Source organism: Melospiza melodia, chromosome 1 (genome assembly GCF_035770615.1).
Source record: "Melospiza melodia melodia isolate bMelMel2 chromosome 1, bMelMel2.pri, whole genome shotgun sequence".
NCBI classification, from domain to species: Eukaryota; Metazoa; Chordata; class Aves; order Passeriformes; family Passerellidae; genus Melospiza; species Melospiza melodia.
The window spans coordinates 34,988,298-35,005,175 of NC_086194.1; the positions used below are offsets into that span (position 1 = coordinate 34,988,298).

General features: G+C 41.7%; 1 protein-coding gene across 5 annotated transcripts in view; it reads left to right on the forward strand.

Annotated features, from left to right (window-relative positions):
* The first annotated feature begins 1,787 nt into the window (after positions 1-1,787).
* The window catches only part of CREB5 (cAMP responsive element binding protein 5), a 257,670-nt gene continuing 242,579 nt past the window's right edge, over positions 1,788-16,878 (forward strand). Inside the window, exons 1-2 of one of the 5 annotated variants that reach the window (XM_063153647.1) lie at positions 1,809-1,834; positions 2,805-2,891. In XM_063153647.1, coding sequence (XP_063009717.1) covers positions 2,889-2,891 — 3 coding nt within the window. In that variant the 5' untranslated portion in view covers positions 1,809-1,834; positions 2,805-2,888. Of the gene's footprint in view, positions 1,835-1,915; positions 1,951-2,625; positions 2,892-16,878 lie in introns of those variants that run through there. The other 4 variants (XM_063153657.1, XM_063153664.1, XM_063153683.1 and 1 more) reach the window with 4 other exon arrangements.

Here is a 16,878-nt window from a genome sequence, read left to right on the forward strand (position 1 = left end):
ATAAAGTGGTGGTCCTGTTCATCTTGCTTTTAGGATCTTTTTTTTTGCCATAACTGAGTCTTACTACAGACGTAGCCAGCAGATCTGGACCCTGTTGTCCTTGACTGGCACCTGAAATCTCCATTGCTATTTACAGTTTGATCTCATTGAGAAAACTGGAGAAAAACCTCACTGCAATCCCAGGAAAACCCACTGATCAGCCACAGTGCCAGCTGCATGTCTGTGAGAAGTGTGAGTACATAAATTGTACAATGCAATCTCAATGAGAGATGCAGAGCTGTTTCCTGTGCTTAAATCTTTTTGTCATGGCCTTAAAAACTGCTGTGTTTGTGTATGTTAAAACCCTTCCTGTGAGACAGAAATAACTGCAATTATTAATTTAGTCATCTGTGCAGTTTATAATTCCAGGACATTTAGAGGTAAGGCACTTTGCACTCGCTATGCAATTTCCAAAGATAATACCTGACAAAACGAAGGCTTACAGTGACAGCATCACTGAGCTTTATCCTAAGGAGTTAAATGAGTTCAAAACCTACCATCAGTCACTGATAGGATTCGCTTCTATCTGCCTAAATCCTGCATAAAGTGCCAGTGAATTGTTAAAAGCTGAAGATGATAATTAGACAGCCTAATATAAACCTGCAAAAGAATGGTATTATTAGGACTAAAGTGCTGTATTATTGCCATTTGTATAGTAGTTCCCGATTTTGGCAATATGTGTTGTATTACTCTCTCCTTTCTTAATGGAATATCGGAGGAAAACCAAACTGAGCAAGCCATTGCAGATTCTGAGACCCTCAAAACACTGAGCTTTCCTCATGAGACATTCCAGGCTTAGGTGCTAAAACACTGCATCAGGATTAAGTCATACCTCCTGGCATGAATCAGCTGCTAAATCCAGTTCGATCGTGTATCTTTGATACAAATCCCTCCTGGATAACTGCAGTGTGGAGTCAAGTGCCAAAGGAACAACCTCCAGACCCAGGTGCTAGAGGCACTGTTGAGGAGCATTATTAGGCTGAGAAGGCGCTGGAGTAGTTACGGGGTGGAACAACAACTTTGGCACCGGCAAGCGTCCCAGACGACGACTCAGAGACACTGCCAACTAGATGCAGAACGTTTAAATGTTCAAAAAGCAATGAGACACTATTATATCAGCTAAGACTCTTTGTGACTGCGCTGCTCCAGCGCCGCTGGGGTTCCGCCGCGGCATCAAGCCCTGCCCGGCGGACCTCGGGCACACCTGGGCAGGTGGACAGAGGCGCATCCTCGCACGGCTGCAGCTCGAGACGGAGCTTTCCCTCCCTTGTCGGGCACCGCGTTACTCCTTAAACATTTTCTAGATAAAGCAACTCGAGCAAACAAAAATACCCGAAAGAGTTCGGGCTGCAGGACCCGAGTCCCAGCTGAGAGCGGGCCTCCCCTGCGGCCGTCACCCGGCAGAGGCTCCGCGCCTGCCGGAGCTCGGCACGGCCGGGACACCGCTTTCCCCTGGCAGCGCCCGCCCGGCCCGGCTGCGCCCCTTCCCGCGCGGGCATCGGTGCCGGAGCCGGCGGTGCCCGGGGCGCGGGGGGCGGGCCGCCGCTGCCCGGCTGACTCACCCCCGCTCCTCCCCGCACCCCGGGGGCGGGACCGCCCCAGGCCGCGCCCCCGCCCCGCGCTCCCGGCCCCCCCCGCCCGGCACGGACCGCAATGATTTAGAAGTTCAGGAATCCCACGTGACGTCACGGAGGGTGATGTAATGCTTCTCTAAATAGAACGTATTGTAACCGTCCCTCAGTCCAACGTGGTTCCTCCGGCCGCGCTGCCGGTCCCGTCCCCGCCGCGCCGGGCGGTAAGTTCCTAAAAATACGGGGCTGCCCCGGGAAGGCGCCCGGCGCGGCGAGCGGCGCGCCCCGCAGCGCGCCCCGCACGGAGCCGAGCGCAGCAGCAGCGCAGCAGCAGCGCCGGGTGCGCGGCTGGGGAAGGGGCAGCCTGCGGCTGCAGGGGCTCTGCCCTCCGCCACCGCATCTGCTCCGTCGGCGGCAGCGCCGGTCTCCGGCGCGGGGTCCCGCCGCTCCCGCGTCCCCGCCGTGGTCGGGGAGAGGGGCGTGAGCGACCCCCGCGTCCCGCGGAGGGTCGGGCAGGGCAGGGCAGAGCGGCGGGGGCGGGAGCGCACGGTCGCCGAGACGCGGGGAAGCCGGACTCCCCGTCCGCACTTCGGGGAGTTTGGGAAGTCTGTGCGCTGCTTCCCGGGATGGGATGGGATGGGATGGGATGAGATGAGATGGGGTGGGATGGGATGAGATGGGGCGGCTGCCGCGGAGCGCAAGCAGCACCCCGCTGGTGCTGCCCCGAGCGGAGCGAGCGGGTGCGCAGCTCCCGGCGGAGCGAACGCGGAGTCCCCGCGCCCGCGGCGGGCTGGACGGCTCCCGGCGATGACAGCTCGGCGGCGCGCTGCCCCGCCATCCTCTCTCCCCGCCGCCCCCAAAACTTCTGGATAAGTTTCGCGGCGGCGGCCGTGCTTCCCAGCGAGCCGGGAGCAGCCGGCCGTGTCCGCGGGGCGGTGCGCGGCCGCTTTCCCCGTGAGACACCCCGGGTGCCGGGCTGCTGCCGGCCCTTACGTCATGCTGCGGGCCGGTGCGGGGCTGATGCTCCGCTTCTGATGCCCTCGGGTGCGGGGAGGGAGCGAGTGATGACAGGGTCCCCTCTCTGCAGCCTTCCTCTCCCTTTACAGCCCCTCTGCTCCGCTCATCACCCCCCCTGCTCCCAGCTCCGCGTCCCCCCGCTACTGTCCTCTCTTACAGGGGTCTCTCTCTCCCCAGCGAAGTTTTCAGGACGATAAGAGCTGCAGGAGTGTAAGGGGAATACTTGCTAAACTCTGCCTCCTCTATTATTTATGTCCGAGCATGGTGAGTGATCCTTCATCTCCAGGGCTCAATATAAGCTTTATAATTGTTAAGAGAGAGGTAGTTTCAGAGATGGGGGTAGAAATAAAGGAAAATGAAATGTCCAAATGTTGTTTGGTTTTTCTTTTTTTCTTTTTTAAAATCCAGACCTATATGAGAAGTGACTTAAGCAGCAAGATTAGAAGATTTCCATATATTATCAGTAAGAAACAGTGCTTAGCTAGATGAAATTGAAGCTTGAACAGAAGAATAAGAATTACTGTGAAGCATCTTACTTGGGCTTTTCTTGAGACTGCAATTTTCAAAGAAAGATTCACCCGCTGGTGTGCACCAGACTTCCCTTGTCTGGCCATTTGGACAAGCAGCAGTGCGTCAAGGAACAGTGGTGTAGGAAAACTTTCTTGTAAGAGATATGTGGGCATAATCCAGAAACTGGACTGAAAGAAAATTGAGACGTAGAAAGTGAGAGCTGAATGCAAAAATGTAGGGTAATTTGTGGGAATTTTGCTGAAGGAGGTGTGCTTCCATAAAGGTACTGTTTATTTTCAATATAAAAGTGTACAGTGGTGAAAGTCCCTGCTCAGTGTTTTGTAACTTTCATGTGGCGAATGAGGTTGTCGGTATCAAAAGCTGGAAATTCTTAATAAAAAATGGCTAAACTCCTTATTTGTGACTCCTTAATCCTAAAGGGAGCTGTACAGGTCGCAAAGCACTAGGGAAAAGTGTGATTAATGATCAGTGATTAGTGATAAGTGATTAGTGGTTTTATTCAAACTGTTACCTCTGACCAGAAGCACACATCAGAGGATTAACAGGCTCTTTAGATAAATGCTCATTAGTGGAAGGGGGAAAGCAAAGATAATAGGCGTGCACACAGGGACAACTTTCTAGGAAAATCATTCCTGTCTCTGGCATAATAAGCTCTATTAGCTGAAAGGCTCTTTAATTTAAAAGTTGCTTTTATCTTGTAAATCAAAGATAGATGTAGAAGTTTGCTGCGCTATTATAGCCTAAATTTTCCCATATCAACTAGATGTGGATTATCTCAGTAGTGATATTTTATTAAAAAAAAAAAACCCACACCACAATTGAATCTGTAAGAAACGGAGCATTCCCAAGGGCTAAAGCCCTGCATCCCGAGGCATCTGCTCCCAAAGCCTGCTGCTGGCAGCTGACTAGATGGCACAGTCCTGTTGTGAGTGAATGTACACTTCTGGGTTATGAACTTAGCAAGTAGCAGCTTGCTAGGTGTCCTTCAACACTTACAACAAAGTTGATTCTGTGCTGGGTTGGAGGCTAGACAGTGCTATGAGTTTGTAGTCACATTTTCCACTTCAGTTAATCTAGGGAGTTAAAGGCTGCTGGAAAAATTAGTCTCATTTACTGAAAGAGATGGTGAGAGAAAGAAGAAGAGAATGAGAGAGGGGCAGATAGCTACAGCCCGGGACATAACTCTTGATTGCACCATTTTGTACTGCCTAAATGAAGTACAGTTCTGATGGCCCTAATTAATGAAGCCTGAAAGCTCTTGGGAGTTTTTCCCCCAGCTATAACTGGCAAAGTGAGTGGTTTTCTTTCTTTTAAATAAGTCACTAAAAAGAAGGAACAGTTGGTGTGGTGGTTGAACAAAACAACTTGGACCTGACTGTGCTTTACAGCTTATGGTAAGGAGCCTGTTTTTATGATAACTAACCCGGGATTTTTCATTGCTTTTAATTATATATGGCTCGGGAAGAAGTGGTGTCCACTGCTGTCGATAGACTTGGGGGTTTCCTTTGCCCCATTAGCTTGCATGGGATTTATGTTTGGTTTCAACTGTGGAGACCATCACAGTTTCAAAACTTTAAAAGAAACACTTGAGTGAGACAGGAAATAGAAATAATGAACTTATGGCATGAAAAAGAAATGGCTGCAGTCTCCTATTGTTACATCTTTAATTGGAGACTCTTAGGAATAGTTGGGCTAATGTTTAAAATCAAAAAGTTTTGTAATAGCATATAAAAAAGGTAATAAGCGCTGTCTGCCAGTTGTGAATATTGGATGGCACTTTTCCAGGATTTAAAATTGCAATATTTTTAAAAGTTTACACATTTAGAACAAGCGGAAACCTTTTCCCCCTTCCAAAACACCCATTTATAGTTCAGCTTCAATTTATCACACTCCTCTTCTGCTAATTTAACCCAGGGAATGTAAGGGGAAAGAAACCACATATATACATTTAAAGGGAAGATAGAAGTGAGATTGTACATGTAATTTTATTTATATCACCACTTAGCAGAATGACTTACACAGATAAAGAGTAATAGGTGCTTTTTAAATTTGATATTCACTTCCTCACGCTGAGAATCTAAAATGTGCTGCACTCACATTTATCCTGTCCACTGCCGAGGAATCTTCTGTGAAAGATCATTGCTGTGAGAGCTGGAGTTCACTCTGGAGTTGATAAGAGAAAGGTGATCTCCCCGTGCCATCAGAAGGCTGCTCTTACATACTAAACCTTTCAACTCTGTGTGGGCAGAATCTCTCTGAGCTCAGTAAGGCTTGCAGGCTGATTTGAAACTGGGTTATTAACTTGTCTCCTTGTGGCCCCCTCTAAAAACCTGTCTCTGTGCTCCTAATCAGGGTATGAGGATCTTAAATATTAGATGAATTCTTGCAAGGTTGTTGTTGCTTTTAAAACAATTTCTTTAGTCAAGGACTTTTCCTCTACTTTTTGTTATCCTGTGTCTCTAATTTCTGCCATTAGTTGACTTTCTGGATTTCCTGTAAACCTGTTGCTTTGACGGTTTATCCTATGTCTGTGGATTGTTAGCTTTAATTTTAATTCCAGTGAATGTCTTTCTAATAAACTCTTTATTATGAGAAAACTATTTCAGGACAAGATTTTGCAATAAAAGAAGAACAAAACTGTTTTTATTTCAAGCATTTAAAAATTATTATTAAGGACCATGTGATTTATTATTGGAACAAACTGGGTTTTTCTCTCAAGGCCCACGAACACTGATTTTTCTTGTAACTTATTGCAGGAATACTCTACTCAGCAGACGCAGTTGCTGGAAAAGCAGCTGTATAAAGCAATAAGTCTTTCAGCTCTGCTTCACAGGTCTAGGTGATTCTTTTGCTTCGATTCTGTTTTGGTTATCTCATGCTAATCAAATTAATAGTCAGACATATATAACTAAACCAGCCTATTTGGCTTAATCTTTCATGTGTAAACTTTCATTGATACAAATACATAGGAGTCTCAGTGGAAATATTTAAAATACTTTGAGATTCTGTCAGTCCTAAGTACTAACTTCAGAGGGCTGATCAGAGACCTTGGTAGGTCACTCTGCAATATCTCAAACAATTTCTGTTGATTTGTTCTCTCTTCATGCTGCAAGCTATTCAACCCCTGTTCCCCCCTCCTCCATCCCCACCCACCCTTATTTCTTGGTAAATTATCTCAGCAAATTATAATGCTCCAGAGCTTTTAGGGCTCTAGCCTTGAAAAAGAACTTTTAAGGCTTTTGCATTTTTCTGCCTTGAGAAATGATCAAAGTTGATCACAAATTTAAAGCAACAGTTTAGAATAAGAACTATGAAAACATACTTTTTCCTCTTACCAAAAGTGATATTACTATGCTTATTTACAATTCTGAAGGTGTAGTATTCTCAGCCACAGACAAAACAGTGATCTCAGACAGTATGTTATCATGCTGGATTTTAACTTTACCTATGTTATAGCATTAAGTACAGAAATTAACTTCTGTAGACTTGACATGTAAAAACAAAATCCTGTTATGGAAATATTTTTTGTTTTGGTTACATATACAATCAAATAAATTACTTAAATAGTCTCAGGTACGCATAACAAGCACAACATAACATACATAAATTTATTGTTTTGGATATGTGATGAAAGGACTTGTTGAAGCAGATAAGCTCTAGTATTTTTTTACATCCGTGGAGCTCTGATGTTACTTTGTGCACTTATTGTTTTGCTCCTGTTAACGGGGCAACATTGCTCAGGTTAAATGCTCAGGTTAAATGCTCAGGTTAAATGCTCAGGTTAACGGGTCAACATTGAAACTCTAAAATAATACTTTATCTACTATTTTTCACTAAGGTGTCATTTTAGTCTGTAATTAAAATTACTGAGAGTCAGCATTCCTTTACTAGCTGTTGTATGGGAAATGCAGGTGTTATTTGCCTTTAGAGAGTTAGGAAAGGGTTGGTTGCCCTGGTTTGTAGGCTTTTAGGTAGTGATATCAAATGCTATTTCATAAACACAAAGAGATTTTCCAAGGATTTTGCTGAAGGCTGTAGGATTTTCAAAGTAAAACATTGAAAGCTTACAACAATTTCCTTAGCTTAAAAGATGTTTTGCTTTTGGTTCTTGTTTCCGCCTTATACTTTTTTGAGAATTTGTTCAAGAAGTCGGTCCCACACACTACTCCAGAAGAAATGCCTTGAAACACTGTCACCAGCAGTGTTTGTGTAGGTGTGTGGTTTTAATGATCTCTTCCTTTGAGACAGCTCATGTCACTGTCGTGCCGCCCTGCCACGTAAAGTAATTTTAAGATGTGGGGTGAAGCCTCACTTGGCCAGAAGGCTCCACTTTGTGGCTGATAAAAATGGCAACATCTTTAGAAGAAGCCAGAAGGAATGAGATTTGAATTTAATTGGGGAAAAAAACCCTACAAATCCTCTCTTACCCTTGCCAGCTGATTCTGCTTTTCTTTAGCTCTGAATGTTTTCATTGCTCTTACTGGGGTACTGAGACCTCTGCTAGCTCAGGAATTGGGCATGGTTTGATCTCACCTGCAGCTTTCTACAACACATAAACTCTACAAATAGTTTCTACGGCCTTTTTAACCTTTGTAGGGTTTTCTCAAGCAGCTTGCTTTTCTCTCATCTCAGCTTCTTTCCTTCCTAAGGGCCTTGTCTTTGTGTGCCCCCACTCACCACACCATTTCAATGCAGTTGAAATGTCTGGTCCCAATCACTGTATGTTTGTGTATTTTAATGTTTTTTGTCCAGGGATGTACTGAGTTCAAATTAGTCATCCTTAAATACACTGCCTAAAGTTAATACTTTAGAGATATGTAATTAATTTGTCTGATCTTTCCTCATTTAGAGGAAGCTGCCTTTTTTCCTGCTTACTTTGTGGGCTTATGCATTTAGTTACTGTCTCATTGCATGTAAGGCAGCGTTGTTCATCACCACCTTTTGCTGAGCTGTACCCAGAAACTAATTTGTCTTTTCAGGGAAATCAACCTGGACCAGGGGCTCCTAGATCTAACATCTGAGTTTTTTTTCCCTGCTGGTCTAATGTAAAGAATGCTAGTTAATATGCTCAACACAGGGGGCTCTGTAGCATAATAAACAGAATCTGAGACTGGATCTGGGATGCCTTGTATAGAGCAGCTATAACAGCAAGCAATTAATTGAGATGTTAGTGTCTTGTATTCCCTCTCTTTTTTTTCCCCTTTTCTATCTTTTAAATCTTCCTGTTCTGGAGTGCTGAAAATACTACCTGAAGAGTAATATTCTGCCTAAGTAAATGCTCCAAGATATGGATGATGATATTAGTAGGTCACTTGGTCATGCACTGATGCTGCAAATCAGCTGCCAGTAATTCAGTCATGGCTGAACTAGTTTGCAATCATTCCCAGTCCAAATATACCTCTCACTTAACTTTTCAGAAAACTTTTATTCAACAGCAATGCTCTGTTACTAGGTGCAGAGCTTTAAATTATGAATGGCCTCAAGTTGCACCAGAAGAGGTTTAGCTTGCATATTAGGAAAAATTTCTTCACCAAAAGGATTGTCAAGCATTGGAATAGGCTGCCCAGGGAAATGACTGAGTTAACATCTCTGGAGGTAATTGTAATTACAGGATGTGTAGATGCGGCTGTTGGGGACATGGTTTTGTAGCAGATTTGGCAGTGTTGGGTTAATGCCTCAACTTGATGATCTTAAGGGACTTTTCTAACTTAAACAGTTCCATGATTCTGTAATAGTAAACCATACCTCCATAGGTACTCCCCAGAATTAACTTTAGGTAATTGGTGTCATTACATCTGCTTTTGGTTCTGGTCAAGTCAGTGAATGAGTTTATCACAATTCTTTTTTAGGTGCCCAGCAGGAACTCCAAAGGTGACCTGAATGTGTGATGGCAAAGAACCTGGAATTGTGCTTGTCCAGAAATGGCACCGTCTGTGCCATTTGGCTTGCCAGTATCTTACTTATAGGAAACTTCTTTTCTCAGAATGTTTTTAAAAACTAAAAGTGGAGCAATGGAGTAGAAACAGATAATCAATTGCTTTGTTCAGGACTATCTTTTCCTACCTATTGTTTAACTTCATTACTGAATAAATGCTTTAGGAAGAAGAAATTTTGGTTAAGGGTTTATGATAATTTCAATCACAACATCAACTTCATTTTTTGTGACTAAAGAAAAGCTCATTTTGCTGGTGATGACTTGGGCACGGGGGGGAATGGCATTTGCATATTTTTCACAAATATGCAATGAAGAGATCAGGATCAACATCTGTAGAGACTTCCATAATTTTCTAGAGTGTGCAAAATGAGGGAAAAGAAGGGATTCTGTAGTTAAAAACAAGTTAAGGAATTTTCCTTCTTTTCTTACTTCCATATCCTTAAGTGTATCAGTGTAGCATTTTAAAGTTGTTTTATATCTGTTATTAAATAAGGCCAGTGTAAATTTCTTTTACTGGATGTGTGACAGAAAAGTATTTTAAAAAGGCAGTGGGAGAACAAAATGAGTCATGTAAAACTTAAACCGCTTTCTACAATTCCTGCACTGCCCTTTTATTCTTCAGTGCTAGTAAAGCAGTACATGGACTCAGGCATGAAAATGGGTTAAATTTGAGTAATTGATGGTTTTTCACAAAAAAGTGAGAGAAAGCAGTAATCTAACTATTTTGATGAGAATCTTTAAAAGACAAGCTTCTGTAAATAATTTGCTATGAAAGTAGAAAGGATCAAAAGAGCCATGGGTTTTATGACTGGGTAAGTAGAATTACATTCTTGTGGATTTAAAAAATATCATAGTAGAGCCTAATTCTCCACTCACCCTGATACAAATCTGGAGCAACTCTATAGAAATCTGTGGAGTTACCAACTGCAATAATACTCATTGAAAAGAAAATTAGATTCACGGGGTCTATTCTGAACATAGCCTATCAGTTGTGCGTTGTGCAAATCCCATTATTAAAGTAATAGCCTTACATGTCACGTTAAGGACGGCTGTTTCCCCAAGATGAACATGTTTGCAGCTCTCCTCATCTTGTGGCTACTTTTTAAGGGGGCAGGGGGATATTGAGAATACTTATTTTCTGCTCAATTAATATTCCTTCCGTGCACTCTCCTTCCTCTCACGCGCTTTATGTGTGGGTGCGCAGTCTGCACTCTCCATCATCTATCTGTCTGTGTCTCTTTGGCTGTGACAGTCACCACTCTGGCCTCAGGCTTGCACAACATAGATGAAAAGCCCACCAAGCTTTTCAGTTAAACATGGCAGGATAGAATTCTGCTCCTAAATATGATGTGCACTTTCACGATTAACGACGCAGCTGTGAACTGGAAGTAACACCTTAGACTTCAGTTACATTTTTTATGTGGAGGTTTTAGGTTTTCTTTCAGCATCTGAAAAAAAGGAGGCGATAGAGGGCAAAAGAAGCGAGGAGGCAGTGTGGCTCGGCAGTTTTAATAAATTGGCGTATTTGTCTGCAGCACTGCAGAAAGCAACACCCAGGACACTCGGGCATCTTGCATAGCTCCCAAGCTCGCCTGAAAGTGGGAACAAAGTCTTTGAGAAATGGGGGAAAAATGTCATCACTGCCTGAGCTGCTCTGATTTTGTTTTTTAAACAGCAATAAACAGGGAATTTTGAGTAAAGAAAAACATTGAAAAGAGTGATAAATAGACAGTGTCCAGTGTACAACCCACATTTGCCCAGGCCTAATCAAGTACACGTACTTGCTTCCAATTTTCTTCATTTGGCCCAGCATATGTGGGGTCAGCTCTGCTTCTTTTGACATTCATATAAATTTCTTGACTTCTCTGAAAGTGTGTGGAGTGAGGGTATGGACCATGGTTGATTATTAATGGCACACAAAGGGCATCTTCTGTGTATATTCTTTTGTGAGAAGCTATAACAAATGTTTTTAGGTCCTATAGCCACTCTGGTGTGCAAAGTCTCTGGATCCCTAACAATCCAGAGGTTAATTTATAAAAAAAAATGAAACAAACCCACAACTATTATTTCATTGCCAAACATTTTTAAAAAGCACTATTTATGTAGGCCCTATATAAGCACACATTGTTTTATGTTCCTTCTGCTGGCTTTGCGTTTGACTAAACCATTATTCTCGAAGCGCTGCTGTGCTGAGATCATCAGTGATGATGGTGTGAAAACAAACAAGTTTTAGCATGAGAAGTCACTATATAATTTGACAGGGAGGTTGTCAGCACCAAAACATCTACATTCATTTCATCTCTGGTCAAAGCAAAATAAAAATCAGATGGCTAATGGGGAAAAATGCATTCTTAGGAGGAAGGGAAGAGGATTGGATCTAATTCTGCAAGGTGCCATGTCAATCAAAAGTAGGACCAATCTCAATTCCCACTGAGATCAATGGATGCTTAGGGCACTCAGGGACTGGTGTCACTGGGTACCTTTTCTCTGAAGTTTAGTAAAACTGCTGAGATAAAACTTAGTTCTTTATTAAGTCAAACTGCTAACAAGTTCTTGGGAGTAAAGCTCTCTGTTAAAAATCAAGATATGCTTCAGCTCTTCAACAGAAAGCTAAAAAGCGTACATGCTCTAATTCTGTAGCCTTCAAGGAGTCCTTCAACATGAAGAACTCTGCATATACCTTAATGGTACAAAAATCCTGCTTCAGAGAAAAACATTTCTGGCCTCTGTTGCATTACACAAAATAGGGAATTTTATTCTTTGGAAAGTGACCTTTAATGTTATCAAGAATGATTTTGTATTCCCTAGTGTGAAGTTAAAAAGCTTTGAGACTAATAAATGTAGCTCTATGTGTAGCCAGTAGGTACTGTAAAAAATAAGCTATCAGCCATGTGCATGTCCCCCAACATTTTTTTCTTTGTTCCGCAGCAAAAATTATAGTGGTCTGTTTTTAACAGGAACAGTTAAAGTCAATGGATCCCAGATGAGTCAACCAACTTAATAATACCCTAAAATTTGGAAGTTCCAGATAGTTTATTTTACTGCTATGCGGTGGCCTTACACTTGAACCTCTTACTGGATTATCTGAATTGAGTGGAGCTTGCAGGATACACAAGCAAACACTGGGAAACATTGCTCCCTCTGTAGCAGTCAGGACGCTACATGTTGTATTTTCTCTCTCATGTTGTCTGATTCTATATGAATTTTCTTGCCAAAAAGCTGCTATTCCAAAATATTGAGATAGCCTATTTCTAGGCTGTCAGTCTTCCAGTTTTCATTTCAGAGTTTTGAGTCAGTGCACTGTCAGCCAAAAGCTTTTCAGCAGGCTGAAAGCTTTTAGGCGCAGAAGGAGCTTAGAAGAAATATTTTCAGCATTGTAATTAATTCTAAATTAATTTATGATGAGGACAATAAGAGGCATGATGATGACTGTTTTATCAAGCTAGTCATGAAAATAGATTTGATTTTCTTTTTAAATTTGAATTTGCTCTGTTGGTGTCAGATAGCTTAAATGTACTGAGGATGCCTTGCAAGCGAAGCGTTGGTTTAACATACTGGATACGCAGAGCTCCTTGTTGTATGTCTTCTTTCAAGGAAACAGCCTTCCTTGAACAGGGAAAAATGTGGCATTGGGAGTGCTGCTGAGCCATGTGGCTGTGTGACTGTGGCAGTGAGATCTACCTTATGCCTCTCCCAGCTAATAAAATTGTGGCCACCAGAGTTCAGGTGCTTTTGGAAAGCCCAAGAAGGATTTCAAGCAAATGTCTCAATTGGCTCCAGTGCTTAGAAAATACTGGACAGGGGAATGCCCATGTCTACATTTATAGAGAGGTATGTGCTCATTAGCACCCGGAATGGGCAGGTATTGCATGGAGGATGCATTTTGTAAAATATCAATTTTTTTTTGGATCCTGACATCACAGAATTTTAAGAGAAAAACCAAGTCTGCAGTTCGGCAACTGGTTTGTACAGATGGACTTTTGTTTACAGAGTAAAGGATACACAGCAGTAAATTGTATAGCTTATTGTTAGGTGAGAAAGAGGTAAAAGCAAGTGATCCATGACATGGAAATAACATTTTGATAAAGGTTGGTTGTGAAAGAGTTAAATGAAAATCCAAAAAGGAGTACTTTATTCAGCCTTTAGCAATTCTGTGAATACCACTTTCCTCACATACCTAGTGCCTTCCTACCAACCATCTTCAAAATATATGCTAAAAAAGTATCACCCTTTTGGTGCCCACATTAGAATGCCACTTATTTCTCCACCTAATGCCTGACTCTGCCTGTGCTCTCAAGTATGGTGGGTGTGAGATGGTCGAAGAAGCAGCAAGGTCCTGACAGAGTCTCTTGTCTCTTGCTAAGCCCCATATTTAGCACAGAGGGGATTTCCTTGCCGTTGTGTGGAGAAGACAGTTGGGCCACAAGGTTTTTTCTGCACCCCATCCAACCCTGAGCTAAATCAAGTAGCAGTTGCCAGGAGTTAAAGCTGGTGGCCTCTGAGCAGCCTCTTTGGAGGCGAGTACATCTGGCCTTTGCAGCCAGGGTAGCGACATTTTTTGAGGGAAAAATATACTCACCAAAGATTTTCACACAAAGAACTTTACTGAAAAGGGAATGGAGGCCCGAAAGTATTCACAGTTAAAGATCAAAATTTCTGAGTAGCTTCAGCCAAAATAAAAGGGGAGAAAATTACATGAAGAAGTCAAAATACTCTATTTCAACATTTTTTCAAAATGAGGTTCATCCTCTTTGAAAATTTATTTATATTAAGGAAGACATAAGGCACTACATCTTTTTGAGGTTTTTGGTTTTTTTTTTTTGTGATGAATAAAGTCTTTCAGGTTGATGCAAACACTTTCATGTTTATCTGCCTTCATTTCTCCGTTCTTGGCTTGGGAGGCTGGGCTCTCTTTATCTTTCTTATCTGAACAATATGGTTCTGTGCATGTAAGACAGGGACAAGCTCCTGGAAAGCTGTGTTGTTTGAGAATTTCAAATAGCTGGGTAGAGGCCTTTTGTTGGCCACATCTCCCAAATATTTCCTAAGACTTGGTCTGGTCTGATCTGGCTGGAACAGGGAAGATGATTGCCTTCCCTGGAGGGCATTGCAAAATCAATGTAATCAACTGATGGGATCAGAAAAAGATTGGCTGAAAGAAACCAAGTCTTTGTACAGCACCTTTGCTGAGAGTAAATTTAGGAGAGGCTGTCCTCTACTAAGAATACTGTCAGAAATATCTTGGACTTTTTTTGAATTAAATCATTGCATAATTGTTAAGATTCAGAAATTGGAGTAAATGGAGAAATTCAGAAATTAGAGTAAATTTTTCTATTTATGCTTTTTAGTTATGCTACTGGCTTAGTTTTTAGGGTCTTTTAAAACATATTTCTTTTTTATGGGAAATGTAGATGACTTAAATGGATTTCTCTTGCTGGGAATAATCTGGTGAAAGTTCTGATTAATTTGAATATTCAAGGATGGATTAAAAGAGAGGTGAAGGAGCAATTAATGCTTCCTAGGTATGGCTTATTTTTTTTTTTCCTTTGAGCAGATTAGTTTCTCATTTTTTATCAGGAGACATACTAGAGTTTGATGAGGAAGAAATTCTGGCTTATTCTAGTTATGTGGAATTGCTTTTCTTAGACCATGTAAAGTATTTAATCTCCATATGATGGCTCTTTAACTTGTCTTTTCAAGTGTGTGTTTTGGTGGTTTGATGGTATGTAGAACATTTCCTTCCTGTACTTCAGCATTTCTAACCAAAATCTGAGTATGTTTGAAACCTTAGCTTATTCACACTTCCTAATCATAATCCCTTTGGTTTCCTTGTCAGCACCTTTGTGGTATTTCTCTGGACACCTCTATCTAATATCTCCAGAGGTTATTCTACAGAGTAACCTTTGACAAGATCTATTACTTGCTACTTACTGCTTTTAGCAAGGTGAAAAGAGGTCAGTCTCTGTAAAAGGCAGGCATTATTAGAAGACTGCTCTAGAGTCTCTTGGTGGCTTGTCCATCTCTTCCAGCAACACTGCAAATCAGTTCAGGCACCTCCTCTGCAGCACAAAGAAAATTACATTTTTGACTGGATACGATCATATGTAGGTAATGCAAGTCCTTGGGAAAGGGGCTCCTTTGTGCATTACAAAGCCCCAGGTAGTTTCTTTGTCAAGGTTGTAGCACAGTGATGCACCCACTGGAATCTGTGGGATTTTTGCTGTCAGCTTCAAGGGTAACAGGATTTCAGGCTGTTAGTTTTTGTATGATCCATTTAGTTGAACTTCATGGACAATGCTAATGATGTTTGCTGCTGCAAGAGCTGAATTGATAATTTGGTTACCCCTCCTGTCAGAATTCAGGATCTTCTAAAAGAAGGTTGGTGTTGCCTGTTTCTTTAACCAAATTAAGATGTAAAAGCTGCTTCTTTCTGATTTGAAAAACACAGATTGCAAAATCTCATTTTGCAATGTTACTCTCTCAAAAGAGTAAGATAATTTTGGCTGACAATACAAAATCCCAGGAATTAGAAAAAACATATTTTCTTCCAGATTAATTAAAAAGATGACAAATTCCTCAGGAGACTTTAGACAGATCCCAAAGGTGTTGAAAATACAATTTAAAATTAATGTCTAGTCAGTTTATCTGCATGCATCCTCTAGAAATGAATGAAAAATCTTCCCAGGGAGCTTTGAAATATCTCAGTCTCAGGTTTTGTCAATGAAGGTAGCCTGGTTGTATCAGTTACTGATCACATGAAAAACATGTTTTTTCATGGTTTGTTCACATGTTAATTATACAAAAGATACTGGTATATCTTTCATATGCAAATAGTTATAATACAGGGAAAAATGCCCTCTGTTTGAGCTTTAACAATAAATCATAAGGATTTTTCCTCTCATCCCCAAACACTGAAATCCAGGCTAACTTATTGCTAACATGGCTTTCACTTTCTGTCCATAGTCTACCAATTAAGCACTTGCAGACAGTGACTGAAGTGCTCTGTCTTGGAGTAGAATTTAAATTTGATTTACCTAATGGGATCTCATTGCCACATGACTACTGTATGTGTATGGCCTGGGAAGCTGGGCCTGAGCTCTTTGCAAAAATTAGGCATGATAGCTGTCTGAGAATATTTAAAAGTATATAGGAAAACCAGGGTATAAATGTGAAATATGTATTATTTCCTTTGCTTCAAGTAAGAAAATGAATAGTGAAGATAATAATGTTTTTTTTCAGTGTGATCATATAGAGGTTAAAATACAAACTGCCAAAGCAAAACAACTTTCTGCAAGATGAAAAAGAGGTTTCTGTGAAGTGTGGTTGTTCCTGATGTTCTACTTGTTTTCTGTGTTAGCAACCTCCCAAAAATTCATTCACTAAGAATTTACCTGTAGGAGTGCTTGGCATATTCTTTTTTTCCAAGCCTGTTATTTATTTTTAAGCATGCAGGGAAGTACTCATGTGTGTGTATATGTGTGTAATTTTAGTTTTATTTTTTAATTGCATCTTCCCCTTTGGTTCAAACTCTGTAGCTGGAGATTAAATAATTAACCAAGCGAATTGGCCTTGCACTCCAGTGTTACCACCCAAAGCTGTAGCCTGTTTAAGGGCTCTGTCCTTGCAGAGATGAGCAAGTGCTTGCAGAACGTTCCTTTGAGACTGAACCCAAGAGAATGAGACCAAGAGGTTGTCAAGCAACTGGATACATCAGTATGGCAAAGCAGGAGAAGTATATACAAGTCCTTACTAATAGAGGTGGAAGAGCTTGCAGTCAATTTCCTG